Source organism: Branchiostoma floridae, chromosome 1, assembly GCF_000003815.2.
Source record: "Branchiostoma floridae strain S238N-H82 chromosome 1, Bfl_VNyyK, whole genome shotgun sequence".
In the NCBI taxonomy this organism is placed as follows: domain Eukaryota; kingdom Metazoa; phylum Chordata; class Leptocardii; order Amphioxiformes; family Branchiostomatidae; genus Branchiostoma; species Branchiostoma floridae.
This window is the reverse complement of record NC_049979.1, coordinates 4057793-4075296: the sequence shown is the minus strand read 5'-3', so window position 1 is coordinate 4075296 and position 17504 is coordinate 4057793. Positions and strand designations below refer to the sequence as shown.

The following is a 17504-nucleotide window of genomic DNA, read 5'->3' as shown; positions in this document are numbered from 1 at the left end:
AATTTTTCATGTAATGGCAACATAAATGTCTCTTTTCCTAATATTTTGTCTAAAATTTCTGCATTTACAGTAATACAAATGAAGTTAAATTCTTTTTTTTTTTCCTGAAATCAGACAGAAACTAGAGTTCCACGAACACATACCTTTGCCAAATAAACCAGGTTTGTTATGTAGAATGATGTCTGTAGACAAATGCGTTACTCATGTCATTTTCTTTATAATTAAATGCTTGGAGTTGGTTTATAAAATTTCGGCATTTATTATGCAAATTAGATCCCAATTTACAATTAATTGATATCAAATTGTATCAAGCATTACTTAAGCTATCAGCATACCAAAAATCATGATGATCCTTTGATCCATTCTTGACTTATTCTCTTTCAAAGTCTTTAAATACACCTCTTACTCTCTTCCCTCTTTCTCAGTTACATATGTGACAACTTTGATGAAAGTACTATAATGGAATGCAGTGGATTTATGAACTTTTCCTCATCAATTATGCAAATTAGCTGTTAACTTGCATAATAAGTGTCACATTATATAGTCTTCATTTAGGCTATCTACATGCCGAAAATCATGACGATCCGTCAACACGTTAATATTTTCTCATTAATTATGCAAATGAGATCATCATTTGCATGATAAATATGTATTGACATTTCTCTCTTTCTCAGCTACATATGTGACAAGTTTTAAAACCCTATCATGGAATGTAGTGAATTTATAAAATATCCTCATTAATTATGCAAATTAGCTGTTGATTTGCATAATTGTTATCTCATTATGTAGGTCTTCACTTACGCTACCTACATACAAAAAACATGATGATCCGTCAACATGTTCATATTTTCTCATTAATTATGCAAATGAGGTCATCATTTGCATAATTGATATCTGTCGACATTTCTCTCCTTCCCAGCTACATATGTGACAAGTTTGAAAGTCCTATCATGGAATGTAGTGGATTTATAATTTTTCCTCATTAATTATGCAAATTAGCTGCTGATTTGCATAATTAGTATACCATTATGTAAGTCATCACTCATTCTATCTACATACCAAAAATCATGACGATCCGTCAACACGTTGTAGAGTTATTCTCACCCAAAGTTTGAAAGGAAACCGGCGCCTGCAGTTCCAAAAAAGCCGCTAGGGGGCCCAAACTCACAGCACTTACTCTCTGCCTCGAGGGCTATCTACCACTTAAAAATCATGATCACAGCATGTCCAGAACACGAGATATCAAAAATTGAGGTTCTGCTGCAGTACCTTAGCAAGCCGCTAGGGGGCCCATTATCGAACTTGACCTTCATTTTCCCGACCCCTACCCACCTACCAAATATTATCGGGATCCATCCAAGGCTTCTTGAGTTATGCTGTTAACAGACAGACAGACAGACAGACTCACAAGCCCAAAACATAACCTTAGCCATTCTGGCAAAGGTAATTAATGGGCGCGCTGATGTCATCCATAAAATTTACTTGCTGTGGCCTTAACCTTGGAAAAAAAAGAAGAGGCCATTAATCACCCCAGACAGAAGGGGAAGAGGAAGTTGGAGGTACACACACCAGAGTGACCCTTGTGGTCCATGTAGGTTAGCTGCCTTCTGAGTAGCGTTGGTTACATAACAGTGCCTGGTCACGGCTGGGTAGGGAGGAAGTGCCTCTAATCAATACAACTGTTGTCACCTACACTTAAAAGGCCATCTCCAAGCAGATGGAGGGGTCCTGTTCAATCTACTATATTTATTTATTTAGATTTACCACCTTTGTGGAAGGATTGACATAACAGGTGACATAACACCTTTTCAAGATGTCAACCCGGAGACCAGTCTGTAGGTTTGATCCACTCACACCGGGAAGGACCCCTACTCTTTACGATAAGTGCGGCGGGTTCTTTAACGTACTTGGGGTGTGGCTCTCCCCAAACACGGGACCTCCATTTAACGTCCTGTCTGAGGGATGGACCTAGCTACTCATTTTCACCTGAGTAAAGTTCTCTGCATTTTACACCTGTTTTATAATGCTTAGTGTTCTATTCTTGTGTTGTATTGCCTTCTCCTAAATAGGAGTAAAACACAGAACAACACTCAAATTCTTACATCTGCTAGAAAATTGGGAAGTGTTTCAAAACTGCATCAAATGTTCAGTTTGCATTACAGTTGGGCACGTGCCAGGGAAACCCGTAAATCGTGGAATGAATGAAGAAAACATATGGGAGATAAAATTCTGTTTGTACTAGATTTCCAGACGTTTTCACTTCAAGTTCAAAGGTACTCAACCTGTAAAGTCAAATGTGTCACTGGGCACCGGATGAAAGAACAAATGGTTTATTTTGAGCCAGCAATTGAGGAAGTCAACTATAGAGGCAAGATTTATTACGAGGGAAAAATTCAATCACTTTTCCATTGTCAAAGTCAAAGCTAAGTCTACTTAAATAAACAGCAGTACTGGTTAATGTATCCAACAGGGATGTCCGAATAGAGAGGTAAGAAGTAGGTCAATAGAACATGGCGCCCAGCCAGATCTGGCCTCCTCCCTCCTTCAGGACCATAACCTGCCTCAGGCTGCTGCGGCTCATCAATATTTCATGTTTCCTGCGGCCGTTTTTCTGTACCTTCTTCTGACGTCAGGAATCAGGTAGAACATTCCGTTGCTGTTGTCGCTTTCCTTATTTGGTAATCTGCAAGTTCAATTCCCAGTAAAAATTGAGACTTTCCAAAAGTGACCCTATCTTCTCTTGTCATCTTGCAGCTGCCATGAGAGACTGTCAGTCAGTCTATAGTCTATACAGAATATGACATACAGACTGCTCAGAAACATACTAAAAAAACTGTTCAGGCAGTTGACACGTACAGCTCAGTGTCAGGAGGGTCAATTCAAAAGCCATAAAGCACAGTTAGAGCCACTGATGCCGTGCCAATTTGGCAGAGCATGATACACAATAATAAACTCGCTCGTAAAATAGCCCCATCAAATTGGTAACAGTATATACTGGAATTACGATGAGTATCTGTGCTAGTAGATATACTGCCAAGAAATCTTTGAGTGCATGATGCTGATTTGATCTTGGATGGGACTCCCAAGTAATGAAATAAGCTAGAAATGCAACACACACAAACAGTTACTTGTTGATTACTTCAGATTGTCACAGTTTGCACTACTGTTAATGGTTTCTGTAAGCAGTCACGCCCACGCCCATAGTTTTTCTCGGCACATGTATGGATAGGACCAGTGTGAAGATGGCTTTTTTGAGTGGCACAATGGAGCAGACTTTGTCTGGACAGGACTTGATATCAGCACTACTGGAGGCCGTGCAGACGCTCTGATAGACACTGGAGCGTCTTAATCCTAACTTCATGTCTTCACAGTTTTAAGACGCTTCCCCAAGATAAGAGTAAGGAGGAATACAAGACCGTCCAAACACTCTGAAAGACACAGAAGCATCTTAATACCATATTTGCGTCTTGCCAGTTTTAAGACCCGTCCCCAAGTGTAAGGAGGAATGTGAAGATTTATTTTTTCGCCGCCCACTCCTGCTATGAGCTGAGGATGATTTCGCCTTCATGCTCCTCACAACTGTCAATATTGTGCAAACATGCAGCATTCCTCTGGAACCTTATCTCCATGCAGAGACAGCTTATTTTGTCAGCCAATTTGGCATTGCCTGCTCGGAGATTAGCAGTCATACTGTCAAGCATAAAGCACAATTCTTGAGACAATATCTAAAGAAAAAACAACAATGTGATGTGAGGTTTTATGGGCCTAAGAAGATGAAATACTTTGTTGGAAGAGGCTGTATGACCTGGTATTGAAAGTGGAATTGTGCACTGTAGTTACCTCATCAAGTATGTGCCTTCCTTTCACAAAATGCAGTCCATCTTATGATAGAGTAATCTTTATTGACACAACAAAAGTACAGCAACTTTTCAATTTCTTCTACAGCTGTACATACATATAAAGAAGTGGATACAAGCAGATTAACAAACGGGTATGAAGATGAGACTTGACACTATTTAGATATCAACAGATATCAACAGATATTTCGTCTACCTTCTAAGGCATTGTCTAACTCTAAGGCAAAGACAGCTGTATGACTTCCCCAACTCTATGCTCTGTCTAAGTTATCGTATGAGTTTCCTTTGGTAAATGGACACTGATCCCCAAACTTACAACACGCCACAGGAATCCGCGTGCAGCTAACTACAGCTCCAACTGGATCAAGTAGAATTTGGACCTACTGCCGGTATGTGAACCCTGCCCCCATATCTGTCCAGAAAAGTTTATATTTCCTTTGTTATGGAGAAGGCTGGTACAGGAGAAGAGAAGGTCCCATTGTCTGCGCAGGTTTCTCAGATTCTGCAGCATCCTGCCAGATTTCTCCTGTCTGGAAACTGTAACCTGATACCCGGTCCAGGAAAACCTGCCTGAGGTGTAGCGATACTGGAAATCTTGTAATAGTTGCAGTGGTATAGTTTCACAGTTACAATGTAGTCTGGCCACTGCAAAATCATGACACCGGAAAGATGTGTTTTTTTGTGTGTGCGACAGAATCTTGTTTCTACAGCAAACCTCCTTTCCTTTCTACACCAGCTGGGACACCTCCTTTCCCCACCTTCCATGATATCTAGTCCTGCAAAAATATGTAAATTTACAGTATTCATTCACTTGTCCCCCATGCTCCTGGTGGTCGCCATATAGTCCTGTCATTTCTGGTTCAGGATGTATCTTTTCAGTTACACAGACTACTGACAGAACAGCAGGTTTCTGTGAGGCAACATCAGCTTGAAATTCCTGTTCCACGAGGGTCTGCATGGGGGGACCCGCCAACGATTTATGCTGAATTCAGAAGAACTTCCTACATATTACGCTGAATCAAGGAAGGCAATGGTCGCCCTGCTACGAATTACGTAGATAAGATGGTTTTCCCTACGAATTACAGGAAATAAAAGTAGGCTGCCTACGCCTTACGGTAAAGAGCATGCTGACCCTCTTTCACATGTAGTCTCTTCTTCCTTTTTATTTTAGCAAACTTAGAAGAATTAGGGCAATTCAATGTCTGACCCTAAGTACTACCTCATCATATTATATACAGGCATCAGCCTTGCCTCACCTGTATACTGCATTGCTGTTCCATCCTTATACCTCACCTTGCCTGTTCCCATCTCCTTGCAGCTGTTGGGAAATGTCTCTTGGAAGGCTATGTTGCATCGTATAAAGATTCACACAACAGAAGACTCATTTTGTGCCTTACCTTACCTTCTCCCAATGTAGCTTGTTTAGCCTGATTAAATCTAGCAGCCCGCCTAACATTCGCCGGCCTCCTTCCGTTGGGAGGGGACAGTTACAGCGCCAGACAGCAGAGTTTGTGTTACACAGACTATAGCTCGTTCAGCATTTTTTTTTCTTTGTCAAGTAACCTTAAAAATGTCTTCAGCGGTCTATCAAATTTGTATAGCATGAGACCTAAAGCCCAGGGTCTCCCCCAGGCTTGCTATCTGTGGCCCACCACATTCTCCCAGCTTTACTTCACAAAGTGGCTCTTCCTGCCAGTTGTTTTGCTTGAGGTTTTGTCTGCCCTGCTACAAATGGGCCCGGTGAGGTGTGTCCTCGGCTCTTACATCTGACACAAATCAGACTGTCTAAGCTGCTTCCTCTGTGTGCAACAAAACCTGCAGCGAAAGAACAAACCACCAAGCACCTTTTTCCTTACACACACTTCCTAATGTAATCATACTCTAGTTTATCTTACTTTACCTGGAGGGGAGGGGGGCTCAGTTTAGACAGGAGTCATCAAGCCAGAGGTCCTGTGTTTGAGGAGAGCCAGGCGTCTAGCACGTTAAAGATCCCACAACACAGATTAAATCTTACTGTATGGTCTCGCACAGCATTTACCACTACTGTCCAAACTGTGCTGTCTTGTCTATATCTGTGCTATCGTAAAGGTAGCGTAAAACAAACAAGCAAAAACAACTGGCCTTCAATCTTCCAAATTGTTTACAGTGAGAAAAGAATACAACAAAAAATGAAGTTGTTAGTATCACAGTTTTAAACTCTGGTATGTTATCTACTGGCTTTCGTTCTAAAATTAGAAATTAGACAAAGTCAATGCTAAAAAAAAAAGACATGTACACCATGCCAAATTGTATTACAGTAGATGTGCCCAAATCTCTGTATTGTCATGTCTCAAGACTTTCTGCAAAGTCTTAAACCTGTTATGTCAGAGGTGAAGGTCGTGGCTTCCTGTACTTGAGACATCTTGAAGACATCTTGATTTAATCATGTCCCATGTTCAATGCCAGGTTTCAGTTAGAGTTCCAGCCAAATCCCTTCCCCAGACCAGGAGAGCATCTCTATGGAATCCCTGTGGCAGGGAACTCTCCTGCCCCTTGTCTTATGACACTTAAGGTCTGGTCTCCTGGCATTTAAGCTCCTTTTTTACCCTACTTACCAGATGGAAGGATGGATGACCTCCTGCACTTGCTACCTGGGTACCATCAAATTTCTACTGGGGCTCCATGCACTCACTACCTGGGTTCCATCCAATTTCTACTGGGGCTCCTTGCACCCGCTGCCCTAAAAAAATCTGGGAATGGTTATTACCTTAAGCTTGCAGCGACTGCAAGGAGCCCTGGTAGAAATCGAATGGTACCCAGGCTAACTCGAGGGTTCTTTTCACCTCAAAATCCACTACATCACATTGGCTCCTGGACCTGCGAACATGGCCTGAGGCTGAGCTTTTAAAAATTGTGTTGTGACCAAGAGAACTCCGGCCGCATTGCTGCAGAAAATGTGATGTAGATCTCGCAGACTCCTGAGCGGATTGGCTTTCCTGCTGTGAGATGGGGGCATTAGGCCGTGAAAGTCACCAGCTCGTTTCTCTGCCACCATCTGAAGCAAATTTGTACCTTCCTGCAAGGGAGTGGTCCAGTACAAATTTTTCACTTAGATTGTCTGTCAAGCTGCCCACTGTGTACTTGACAAGGAGCAGAATGTAGTGGACTTTCCAAGATCTATCCAAGATCTATCAAGATGCTTGAGTAACTATTGCTTTTCGTATTTTTATGTTACATATTGCCTTTCAAAAGCTACTCAAACTTCCATTTTTGTAGTAATTTCCTTAACTTTAGATACTTCTGTCTTACTCTCTCAGAATTTGCAGTTCAGTCATCAGCTGCAACTAGTTCTTTCCAAATGTGCCCATCTACATGTACACACGCCCAAAATAACTCTGGTGATGTTGGCAGTCAGGTGTTATTTTCACATGATTTATCACACTGACCTCATTCACCTTAGGCCCAATCTATACACAGCTTTTACCGATATTTGTGGATGTGTCGGGAGGGATCTGGAACGTTGGCCGCGGGACACCCGTGGCGCTTGCAGTCATAAACAGCTATATAGCCTAATGAGCCCGCGTTGTATGCTAATGAGCCTTCCAGAAGTCGGGACACATCTACACGCTCGCGGAAGCTGTCAGGGACCCCTGCTAAGCTATCGGGGACCCCTGCTAAGCTATCGTACGAATGGTCCGGACCTTTCGGGAGAAATTTTCCCGATATCTTTATGGCGATATTGCAGTTCCATCTAGATGCTGAAAAAAAGCTGTCGGCGAGAGGTTGTTGGCTCGCTGATATCGGGAAAAAACGTGTCTAGATCTTGCCTTAATCATGACATCGGTACTACAGAATTCTTTCAGCCTTGATTCTAAAATACCTGATTTTTTAAAACCCAAAGTTTTATAAAAGTGTGAGTTTGTGACAACCACAGCTTTCACTTGGTGTGGCCCCTTCAGCATGTTTTCCTTATCTGTTGCTGGGCAGAAGTTCAGTGTGTGGCTGTGAGTAGTTCTTTCCAAATGTGACATCTGTACATACCCAAAGTTTTGTACATGAAAGTGTGACAACCACCGTTTTCCCATAGTGTGGCCCCTTCAGCAAGTGTTCCTTATCTGTTGTTGGGCAGAAGTTTAGTGTGTGGCTGTGAGTAGTTATTTCCAAATGTGACATCTATAGTATACCCAAAGTTTTATACATGAAAGTGTGACAACCACAGCTTTCCCTTAGTGTGGCCCCTTCAGCAAGTGTTCCTTATCTGTTGTTGGACTGAGGTTTTGTTATGGCTTCCGGCTGGCCTGTGTCTGTATGTAGACATGATGTCAGGAGTGTACTGAAGACAGAAGGAGATGAATGCCACACCTATATATTACTGTAAATGCATTTAACTTTGCGGGGATTTAATTTCGCGGTAGCGGGAAAACGGACTTTTCGCGGTGGATTTAATTTCGCGGTAACACCATAGACTGCAGTCTAATACCATAATAGAAAAATATTCGTGGTGGTTTTAAGTTCGAGGTGAAGTGGTCACCGCGAAAACCGCGGACAATAATCCACCGCGAACATTTCTGCATTTACAGTATATACTAACAGTGCCTCAGGTCTTTACAACTTACTGTTCTGGATGGAACCAACACCAGGACATGTATATCAATGCCACACTCCTAGATGATGATTTTCGTGAAACAAAGCCGAGAGAGCACTACTGTGGGCAATGCCAAGGTAATGTTATGGGTGACAGCCATTTCACTCAATTCAGAATCAGAGAGAATGAAACAAAAAGGAATAGTACTTTTATCATGAAACCCATTGCAAGTTTATGCTTTGCTCCCCAAATGACAAGATTCCAAAATTAGTTGTTTTTACACTTTGGATGGTTATGTCATGTCTTATCCAACATCAAAGCATAGCAATCTTCTTATTTTCAAAATCTGGACAACTTGCTTTGGATGCACCATCATCTTTTGTTTTTTTCCCACTTTCTTACATAATATTGTGTATCTTCAGAAGATGATATCCACAAAACTAACTTGACATGGCCCTAACACCTGGCAGGTGGGTGATGGCTGGACTTGCCCTTGGCAATGGGAACCACCTGGCCAGTCCTGTTGCCAGGGGCGATGTGATGTTCTGTGTGTAATGCGGTGATGAGTGCAACTTTGATCCATTATCCCAGATTTAATGGAGAAAAACAAGAATGCTTTGATTCTGTAGCAGACAAAATATGGAGATGTTATGATATTCACGGCTTCATGCACCAGCAGACAAACAGATGGAAGGACTTTATTAATGAAATTGGTCCAGGACATTGTTTTGGGGAGGGGATATCTTCTTACAGTGTTGCAGAAACAAGTTGATATCTTTTGATATTCTATGAAAGAACCAAAGTTTGTGTGAGCTATAGCCAGCTGCAGGGCCCTATTATCTCTTACATGTATAACACACACACGCACGTATAAGGCTACTCCAGTTCATTCCCTTGGTTATGAGACATTGCAGAGTAAAATGTCAGTTAAAACTTTTTAATAAAATCAAAAGACAAACCTAAGACAGGGCATTGTGACTGTGAAGTAATCTTAAGCTTGGAACTGTATATTTATTTTTACCTCCGGAAACGTAGGTACATGCAGACCTCCCTATATATAAGCTCTGTTTTTATGTTGATCTTAAAGTTCCGCAGTCATCTAATCCATGAACCAGCCAATTTAATTTGTGTGGCCCTAACTTTGAGTCTTGCTGTACTGTACTGTCTCTACTCTAGGTGTTGTGAAGGATCATGATTGCACATCACATATGCCCTGAGTGACCAGGAAAGGGCAGGTATTTGATGTGGTGCAATCACCAGAAAATTGGCTGCAGATTTATTTATTTACTGTGGCATCACACTTTAAACTGCTTAGCTGGTGAGAGCAGGGCCAGTTTTCAGGCCAGATGTGCTGCAAAAGCTAAGGGCACAACCCGCCGTACGTGCAATTTGTTTGTATGTTTTATATGGAGGCCACGTCCGCCACATATTTCTAAAAAAACGTTCAGGCTGTACAGGGCAGGCGCATCACCCGTACTGGCACGCACTGGGGGCGAATCCGCAGCCCGATGGCACACAAAGTTTTGCCTGCACGTAAAGTTCTACGGCGTGTCTGCGTACTCCCAAATCCGTCGGATTCCCTACGAGTTCGTGCAGAGGCGGTACTTAACACTTACGGATGCCAAAAGATTGCCCATGTTTTGGCACGTAGACAGCACCAATTTGCACGTAGGGCGGGTGTACTCTTAGCTTAACATGTTTTTACACCCAGTCTAGATGGACACTTTCCTGGCACTAAAACCATAGTCGTCATTAGGTCACAGGTACATGGGGAAAAGTTGGTTCATCTTGCCTTAAGGAAATACCTGACTGATGTATAGGTGACTCATACAGTTGGAATTATGACAACGCTAATATGTTAAACTGTTTTTGTGGTGTTGTAGACAATGTTGTTAGCTTGAGGTCTTTCAGCAGATTACATTAATCTGGATCCACTTTGATTAAGTGAAACTGGAGTAGATATTCTGTACCTTTAATAACACACCATAGGGAAAGAAGCACAGGATAAATCTTGAATAAATAAACAGATATCACTCTGACTTAGTATAGATCCTTATCCTGGACAGTTAACTAACCCTATAATAAACAAAAGTCCTCATTAAGTCACAGATAATTGGGGAAAAGTTTAGTCCTTTAATGTTTAGGAAATACCTGAGTAGTGTCTGATATAGTAATAGCTATAGGTGAATCATACAGTTAGAATTACGACTGTAAAAACTTAGGTGTTACTGTTTGTTGTTGTAGACAATGTTGTTCATTTTAGGCCCTCTATGCGGATTAGGTTAATCCGGATGCCCTTTGATTAAGTGAAACCTGAGTATATATCCCCAGCAACTTGTGTATACCCTTAATGATAACAGACCTTAGAGATAGAAGCACAGAACTTTCTTAGATAAATAAGCAGGTATGCATCTTACATTAAATTTAATCCTCACCATTTTCCTAACCCTGGTAAACCCCTGTCCTCATTAGGTCATGGGTAATTGGGGGAAAAGTGGGCTTCTTTTACCTTCAGGAAATGCCTGTACCTGTCTGATATCAAGCTTCATTGACACGACTTTTGTATGGTCAACTATAAACTACAAAAAAAAGAGGAAGTCTTTTAGACTACATAATACATCTTTCAATTCTACTAATTAAACAATATAGGATGACAAGACTCTACTAATTAAACAATATTGGATAATAAGAAAAAAAACTATATACAATCAGATGGGGCTTAACTTGAGTGTCACTATCTTTTCTAATTACAACGAAGTCTTTTATCTGAATCCTTCAGTTGGATTATGACTACCTGTTGATATGAGATACTGTTTGTCTCAGGTGTCAGGGCTCAAAATACCACCTGCATACGCAGGTTAGTGCAGGTAAAATTGGAGCTGTGCAGGTATTTCTGATGTCTACCTGCACCTAATCTGCACTGGTCCATGTACTGGGAAATGTCATCTGATGTAGGTGTATCGATTAGCTGCATTATCTTTTACCACCTATGAAGTATAAAAGAGAAAATAGCAATGGTTCCTGAACAACTTTGATATGATCCATACTTCCTAAATTCAGAGTGGTGCAGGTAAAATTTGTCTGGTGCAGGTAATTTTCAATGTTACCTGTACCAGTGCATGTATGCAGATTAAAGTTTAAGCCCTGCTGTTGATGAGATACTGTTTGTCTCAGGTTTTGTACATGTAGACAGTGTTGCTCATTTGAGGCCTTCTGTGCAGATTACGTTAATCCGGACCCCATTTGATGAAGTGAAACCTGAGTGTATATCCCCATCAACTTGTATATACCCTTAATAACACACCACAGGTTTAGAAGCAAGGAAAGATCCTAGATAAATAAGCAGATATGACTTGTTGGGAAGAGAAAGCCTGTATGATCAGCTGTGTAAGCAGCAATAATATGTGTGCAGGGCTCGAAATACATTTTTCTGCATACCTGCACTGGTGCAGGTAACATTGAAAATTTCCTGCACCAGACAAATTTTACCTGCACCACTCTGAATTTAGGAAGTATGGTTCATACGAATTGTTCAGGAACCATTGCTATTTCTTTTATACTTTATAGGTGGTAACAGTCAATGCAGCTAATAACAATCTGTATACACCTACATACATTTATGTATAAAACCCAGTACATGGACCAGTGCAGGTTAGGTGCAGGTAGACACCAGAAATCCCTGCACAGCTCCAATTTTACCTGCATTAACCTGCACGTGCAGGTGGTATTTCGAGCCCTGATGTGTGATTACAAACGTGACCACCCTGTAATGGGCAACTGGGTTGCTACACATGACTAGAGCCACCTGTGTTGATTCAGAGATAAAGTTTATACTTTTAGAGATACAACATGATTTAAGAAAATATGGCTCCAAATAGCACTCACTCAAGCAACTAGATTATGATTTTAGATATGGTCAGACATTTTGATTCTAATCTCTTTGATTGAAGTTTTAATCTTTGAGACGGTTGGAATGTGAAAACTTACATTAAAGTTGAATATCTTTATACCTTGGACTCAGATTAAGTTGAATGCTTTTGTACCAGGAACTATGACAGTTATGTTGATGAAGGTTAGGCATACCGAGGTTATAACTTATAAGATTTGCAAAGAGACAGGTACCTGAGAAACCGTTACCTTGCATATGAAAGATTGATATAAAAATCCCTTTTTCTTTCAGAAAACCTGAATGTGAATCTGCCCTTTGCAAATTCAACCAAAAGTAAAGATGTAATCTGCATCTCTGCATGTTATATGACTATATCTGACCCTAAGGCCCAATCTACACACAGTTTTTACCGATATCTGTGGAGATGTCGGGAGGGATCTAGAACGTAGGGGGCCGGACACCCATGGCGCTTGCAGTCATAAACATATAGCGCGATTTTCCAAATGGCGTTATATGCTAATGAGCCTTCCTGAAGTCGGGAAGCATCTACACGCGCGCGAAGCTGTCGGGGACCCCTGCTAAGCTATCGGTAAGGTATCGTACAAATGGTCCGGACCTTTCGGGAGAAATTTTCCCGATATCGTAATGGCGATATAGTAGTTCCATCTAGACGATGAAAAAAAGCTGTCGGCGAGAGGTTGTAGGCTTGCCGATATTGGGAAAAACTGTGTGTAGATCGTGCCTTACCCATTCCCTCGTGACCTTAATGAAAAGCGACCTACGGGTCAATTTCAGCTATCACGCATGAATAAAGGTTAAAAACAAAACAAACAAAAAAAACATTTCCTAACTTGTCGATGAAATGTCCTGACAGTTTTTTGTCTGTGTTTCTGCAGGAGCAAGATGACCCCACCTCCACCAGCTGGCCTGACTACTACATCGACCGGCTCAACGCCATGGCAAAGGTACCATCAAGTCTTACTTGTTTTAGTTAAGGTAACGAGGGTAGAAAGACAACCATTCAGTATCCAGGAAGATGCCATTTGGGGCTCATGCTTCTTAATAAATATGATAAAATCTATAACTTGTAAGTTGTTTGACTGAGACTTAAACTTCTGGTTGATAAAATGATAGAGATGTTTTTAAAAAGAAGGACAGTTACCATGGCAGGATAGAAGTTGAGAAATGAATTTCTCAAGCATGCTTTCTCTTTTTTGTTTACATATACCTAACATGTAATCATACATCTAACCTTGATGCTAGATATGTATTGATAATTGCTTCAGTAGCAATTTGCAACAGTTCTGCAACATTTCCGGATACTGTATCGAAGTTGCTAAACCAGGTAACCATTATATTCCATCCACTGTCACTGTCATTCCAAAAGACTTCCATCCCTTTTGTTTGTGACTGTAGCTGGTATCCAAACATATCGTAGCTGAAAATGTGTAGAGTACGAAAGACACGTTTTGTCTACTATGAGAGGTTTGGATACCAGGCTATTGTGATTGCTAAGGAGGAGAGGCCACTTTTGTACTTAATTCTTCTGTCTTCTTGTTTTGACATTCGTTACATGTAAGTGGCCCTTGGCAGCTGCGGTAAGTCTGTAGCCAACCAAACGCTGCACCTACATGTAGCTACACCTGTAGGCACACCTGTATCACCTGTACATACACCTGCATCACCTGCCTAAAGGCTAAACATTTAATGCTCAGCTGTCCTTACTTTCTTCATGCCCTGGCTGTCTTTGTGGGTTTCAGTATTGTCCTGGTTAAAGCAAATTTTGCTCCTATAGCAAAGGCGTATTGACTTTTTTATCATTTCTTTTTATGGCACGAATGATTGAAGAAAAATAGTGTAAATAAAATGGACAGATTTGTTTTGCGGATTTCAAATGCAGCCCTGCAGATTTTGCATGCTTAGTCCAAATCAACTGCCAAACTGAAACATGTTACAGTATGTGCAGAACTTATTGCTATGTAGCTTGTGTATATGTGATAATGGTTGTATGAAGTTGAATTTGATATTATAGTGTTGTTGTGGTAGTGTGAAATGGGTAGCTGTGATTTGGATGGCCCCACATGTTGTTTTAATTGTGCTGCTCTGAATAGAAATTTGTCATAATGATTACAAATGCTGAGAATTGAGCTAAAATGCAAGCAATTGTTCTGAATGATTTTGATGGCACCAGTCACTTCAATGGTGGAAAGAACCGGGTCCCAGAAATTTTCAAAATCTAACAAATGCCTTTATTTATACATCATGAATGAACTATACTCCAAATAACAGATTGTGATAAAGCTACCACAGTATGGAGCAAAACATTTTTTTCTAAATGATTTTTTATATTATTGATTTGTAGAACTTGTATGCATGACATTTGGACTTTCCATCTATGAAGTGACCAGTGTTACATTGATTTCAGTTGTGGTTTCTGTACTTTCAGGTAATCTCCTAACAGATCCTACGATAGCATAAGATAGTATCAAAAGCTGGCAGAGGGGTGTGTTTCGATACCGGGGTGTTGATGGATGTTGATAGCCTTTGTTCTAACTGACTGGGGGCAGATTCTACAAGGCAAATGGACGCCTTTTGGCTGACTACACTCCTTGGTCAGTTTGATACTATCTTATGCCATTGTAGGATCTACTTGGAGATTACTTTCTGGTTCATGCTTATGTCTGTGTAGTGGTTCCTCATTGCCTTGTTCCTCTCCTGCAGCTTGTGTTCGCCCACGATGATGATGAGGTGACAGTACGAGCAAACCTGGCCGACAGCCTCAAAACAGCCCTCAGGACACAGCCCATGAGGTAACACACTAAGTCCCTCTCTGTCTCTCTGAGTCTCTCTCTCCTTTCTCTTGCTCACTCTCTGTCTCTCTTACTGTCCCCTCTTTCTCTTTCCCTCATGCTCTTTCACTCACCTGTCTTTTGCTCTCTCTGTCTCTGGATGTCCCTCTTTCTTACTCTTTCACTTTCCAACAGCTATTTAGTGAATGACACCACTATATAAATCTCAGACATGATGAGAAAGTATGAAGGATGGAAATTGAGGTTTGTTACTAGTATGTGATAAACTCTTTAATGATCTGTGTTCTGTTTTCTTCTTAAATACCTGGTTGCAACGCACTAATTAAGGCATTACTAACAGCTAATCTACTTGTAGTCCGTGTGACACAAACTCTGCTGTCCGGTGGATGTTGGGCGGGCTGCTATAAGCAAGATTAAATCAGGCTAATCTACTTGTGGCTCTGATTGTGCCTATACTTCATCACTCCCTTGGTACGATAGAGAGGTTCAATGAAGAGTTATACTGCCAGGAAGCACCTCCTCAATTATGACTAGATGCTGTTTATATCGGACTCCAATGAGTGGAGCAGAAATTAGATCAGAAGCTGCATCTGTGCCATATGTTTGACCCTCAGCGCCCAAAGGCGATTAGATTGTCATTCTGGACCGTTACAACGGCAAATGTGGTGCCTTGATGGCTGCAAAATGGATTAAAAACAACATTTGATTCATGCAGATCCTGTAAATTCCCTTCCTGCCATTAGTCTGACCATCTGATGTGCTGGACTCGCCCCCAGGCACGACTGTATCTGTTTATATCATTTATTGATTGTTGGGTTGATGTATGGTCAGAGTAACTAGGAATAAGGGCACTGCTGCAAAACCAGAATATATGAATTTGGACAACAACATGTATTGAGATGTATGTCATGGAAACAAAATAAGAGTACATTTGAAGATTTGGCGAAGGAGAAGAAACAGCAAAAAGAAAATGATATATTTCAGTCCATGCTGTAAACAACGAAACAAACATCCAGCTGTGTTTATTCCTCCATAGGTTTGTGTACAGATTTATCAAGCTGGATGGTCGTCATGACGATGTTTGTTCCTCTGTAGGTTTGTGCACAGGTTTATCGAGCTGGACGGGTTGTCATGACAATGTTTGTTTCTCCGTAGGTTTGTGCACAGGTTTATCGTGATGTTTGTTCCTCTGTAGGTTTGTGCACAGGTTTATCGTGATGTTTGTTCCTCTGTAGGTTTGTGCACAGGTTTATCGTGATGTTTGTTCCTCCGTAGGTTTGTGCACAGGTTTATTGAGCTGGATGGGCTGTCATGACGATGTTTGTTCCTCTGTAGGTTTGTGCACAGGTTTATCGAGCTGGACGGGTTGTCATGACGATGTTTGTTCCTCCGTAGGTTTGTGCACAGGTTTATCGAGCTGGACGGGTTGTTATGACAATGTTTGTTCCTCCGTAGGTTTGTGCACAGGTTTATCGAGCTGGACGGGTTGTTATGACAATGTTTGTTCCTCCGTAGGTTTGTGCACAGGTTTATTGTGATGTTTGTTCCTCCGTAGGTTTGTGCACAGGTTTATCGAGCTGGACGGGTTGTTATGACAATGTTTGTTCCTCCGTAGGTTTGTGCACAGGTTTATCGAGCTGGACGGGTTGTTATGACAATGTTTGTTCCTCCGTAGGTTTGTGCACAGGTTTATGGTGATGTTTGTTCCTCCGTAGGTTTGTGCACAGGTTTATTGTGATGTTTGTTCCTCCGTAGGTTTGTGCACAGGTTTATGGTGATGTTTGTTCCTCCGTAGGTTTGTGCACAGGTTTATTGTGATGTTTGTTCCTCCGTAGGTTTGTGCACAGGTTTATCGAGCTGGACGGGTTGTTATGACAATGTTTGTTCCTCCGTAGGTTTGTGCACAGGTTTATCGAGCTGGACGGGTTGTTATGACAATGTTTGTTCCTCCGTAGGTTTGTGCACAGGTTTATTGTGATGTTTGTTCCTCCGTAGGTTTGTGCACAGGTTTATCGAGCTGGACGGGCTGTTATGACAATGTTTGTTCCTCCGTAGGTTTGTGCACAGGTTTATCGAGATGGACGGGCTGTTATGACAATGTTTGTTTCTCCATAGGTTTGTGCACACGTTTATTGTGATGTTTGTTCCTCCGTAGGTTTGTGCACAGGTTTATCGAGCTGGACGGGCTGTCATGACGATGTTTGTTCCTCCGTAGGTTTGTGCACAGGTTTATCGTGATGTTTGTTCCTCCGTAGGTTTGTGCACACGTTTATTGAGCTGTACAGGTTTATGGTGATGTTTGTTCCTCCGGTAGGTTTGTGCACAGGTTTATGGTGATGTTTGTCCTCCGTAGGTTTGTGCACAGGTTTATTGTGATGTTTGTC

General features: G+C 41.4%; 1 protein-coding gene across 15 annotated transcripts in view; it reads left to right on the top strand.

Moving 5' to 3' along the window:
• Nucleotides 1–17504, top strand: part of LOC118421655 (disheveled-associated activator of morphogenesis 2-like) — a 76880-nt gene that overhangs the window by 31334 nt on the left and 28042 nt on the right. For 11 of the 15 annotated variants that reach the window (XM_035829192.1, XM_035829156.1, XM_035829174.1 and 8 more), the window contains exons 4-6: nt 13207–13275; nt 13891–13908; nt 15032–15120. In XM_035829192.1, coding sequence (XP_035685085.1) covers nt 13207–13275; nt 13891–13908; nt 15032–15120 — 176 coding nt within the window. The remainder of the gene's footprint in view (nt 1–13206; nt 13276–13890; nt 13909–15031; nt 15121–17504) is intronic. The other 4 variants (XM_035829201.1, XM_035829165.1, XM_035829111.1 and 1 more) reach the window with 1 other exon arrangement.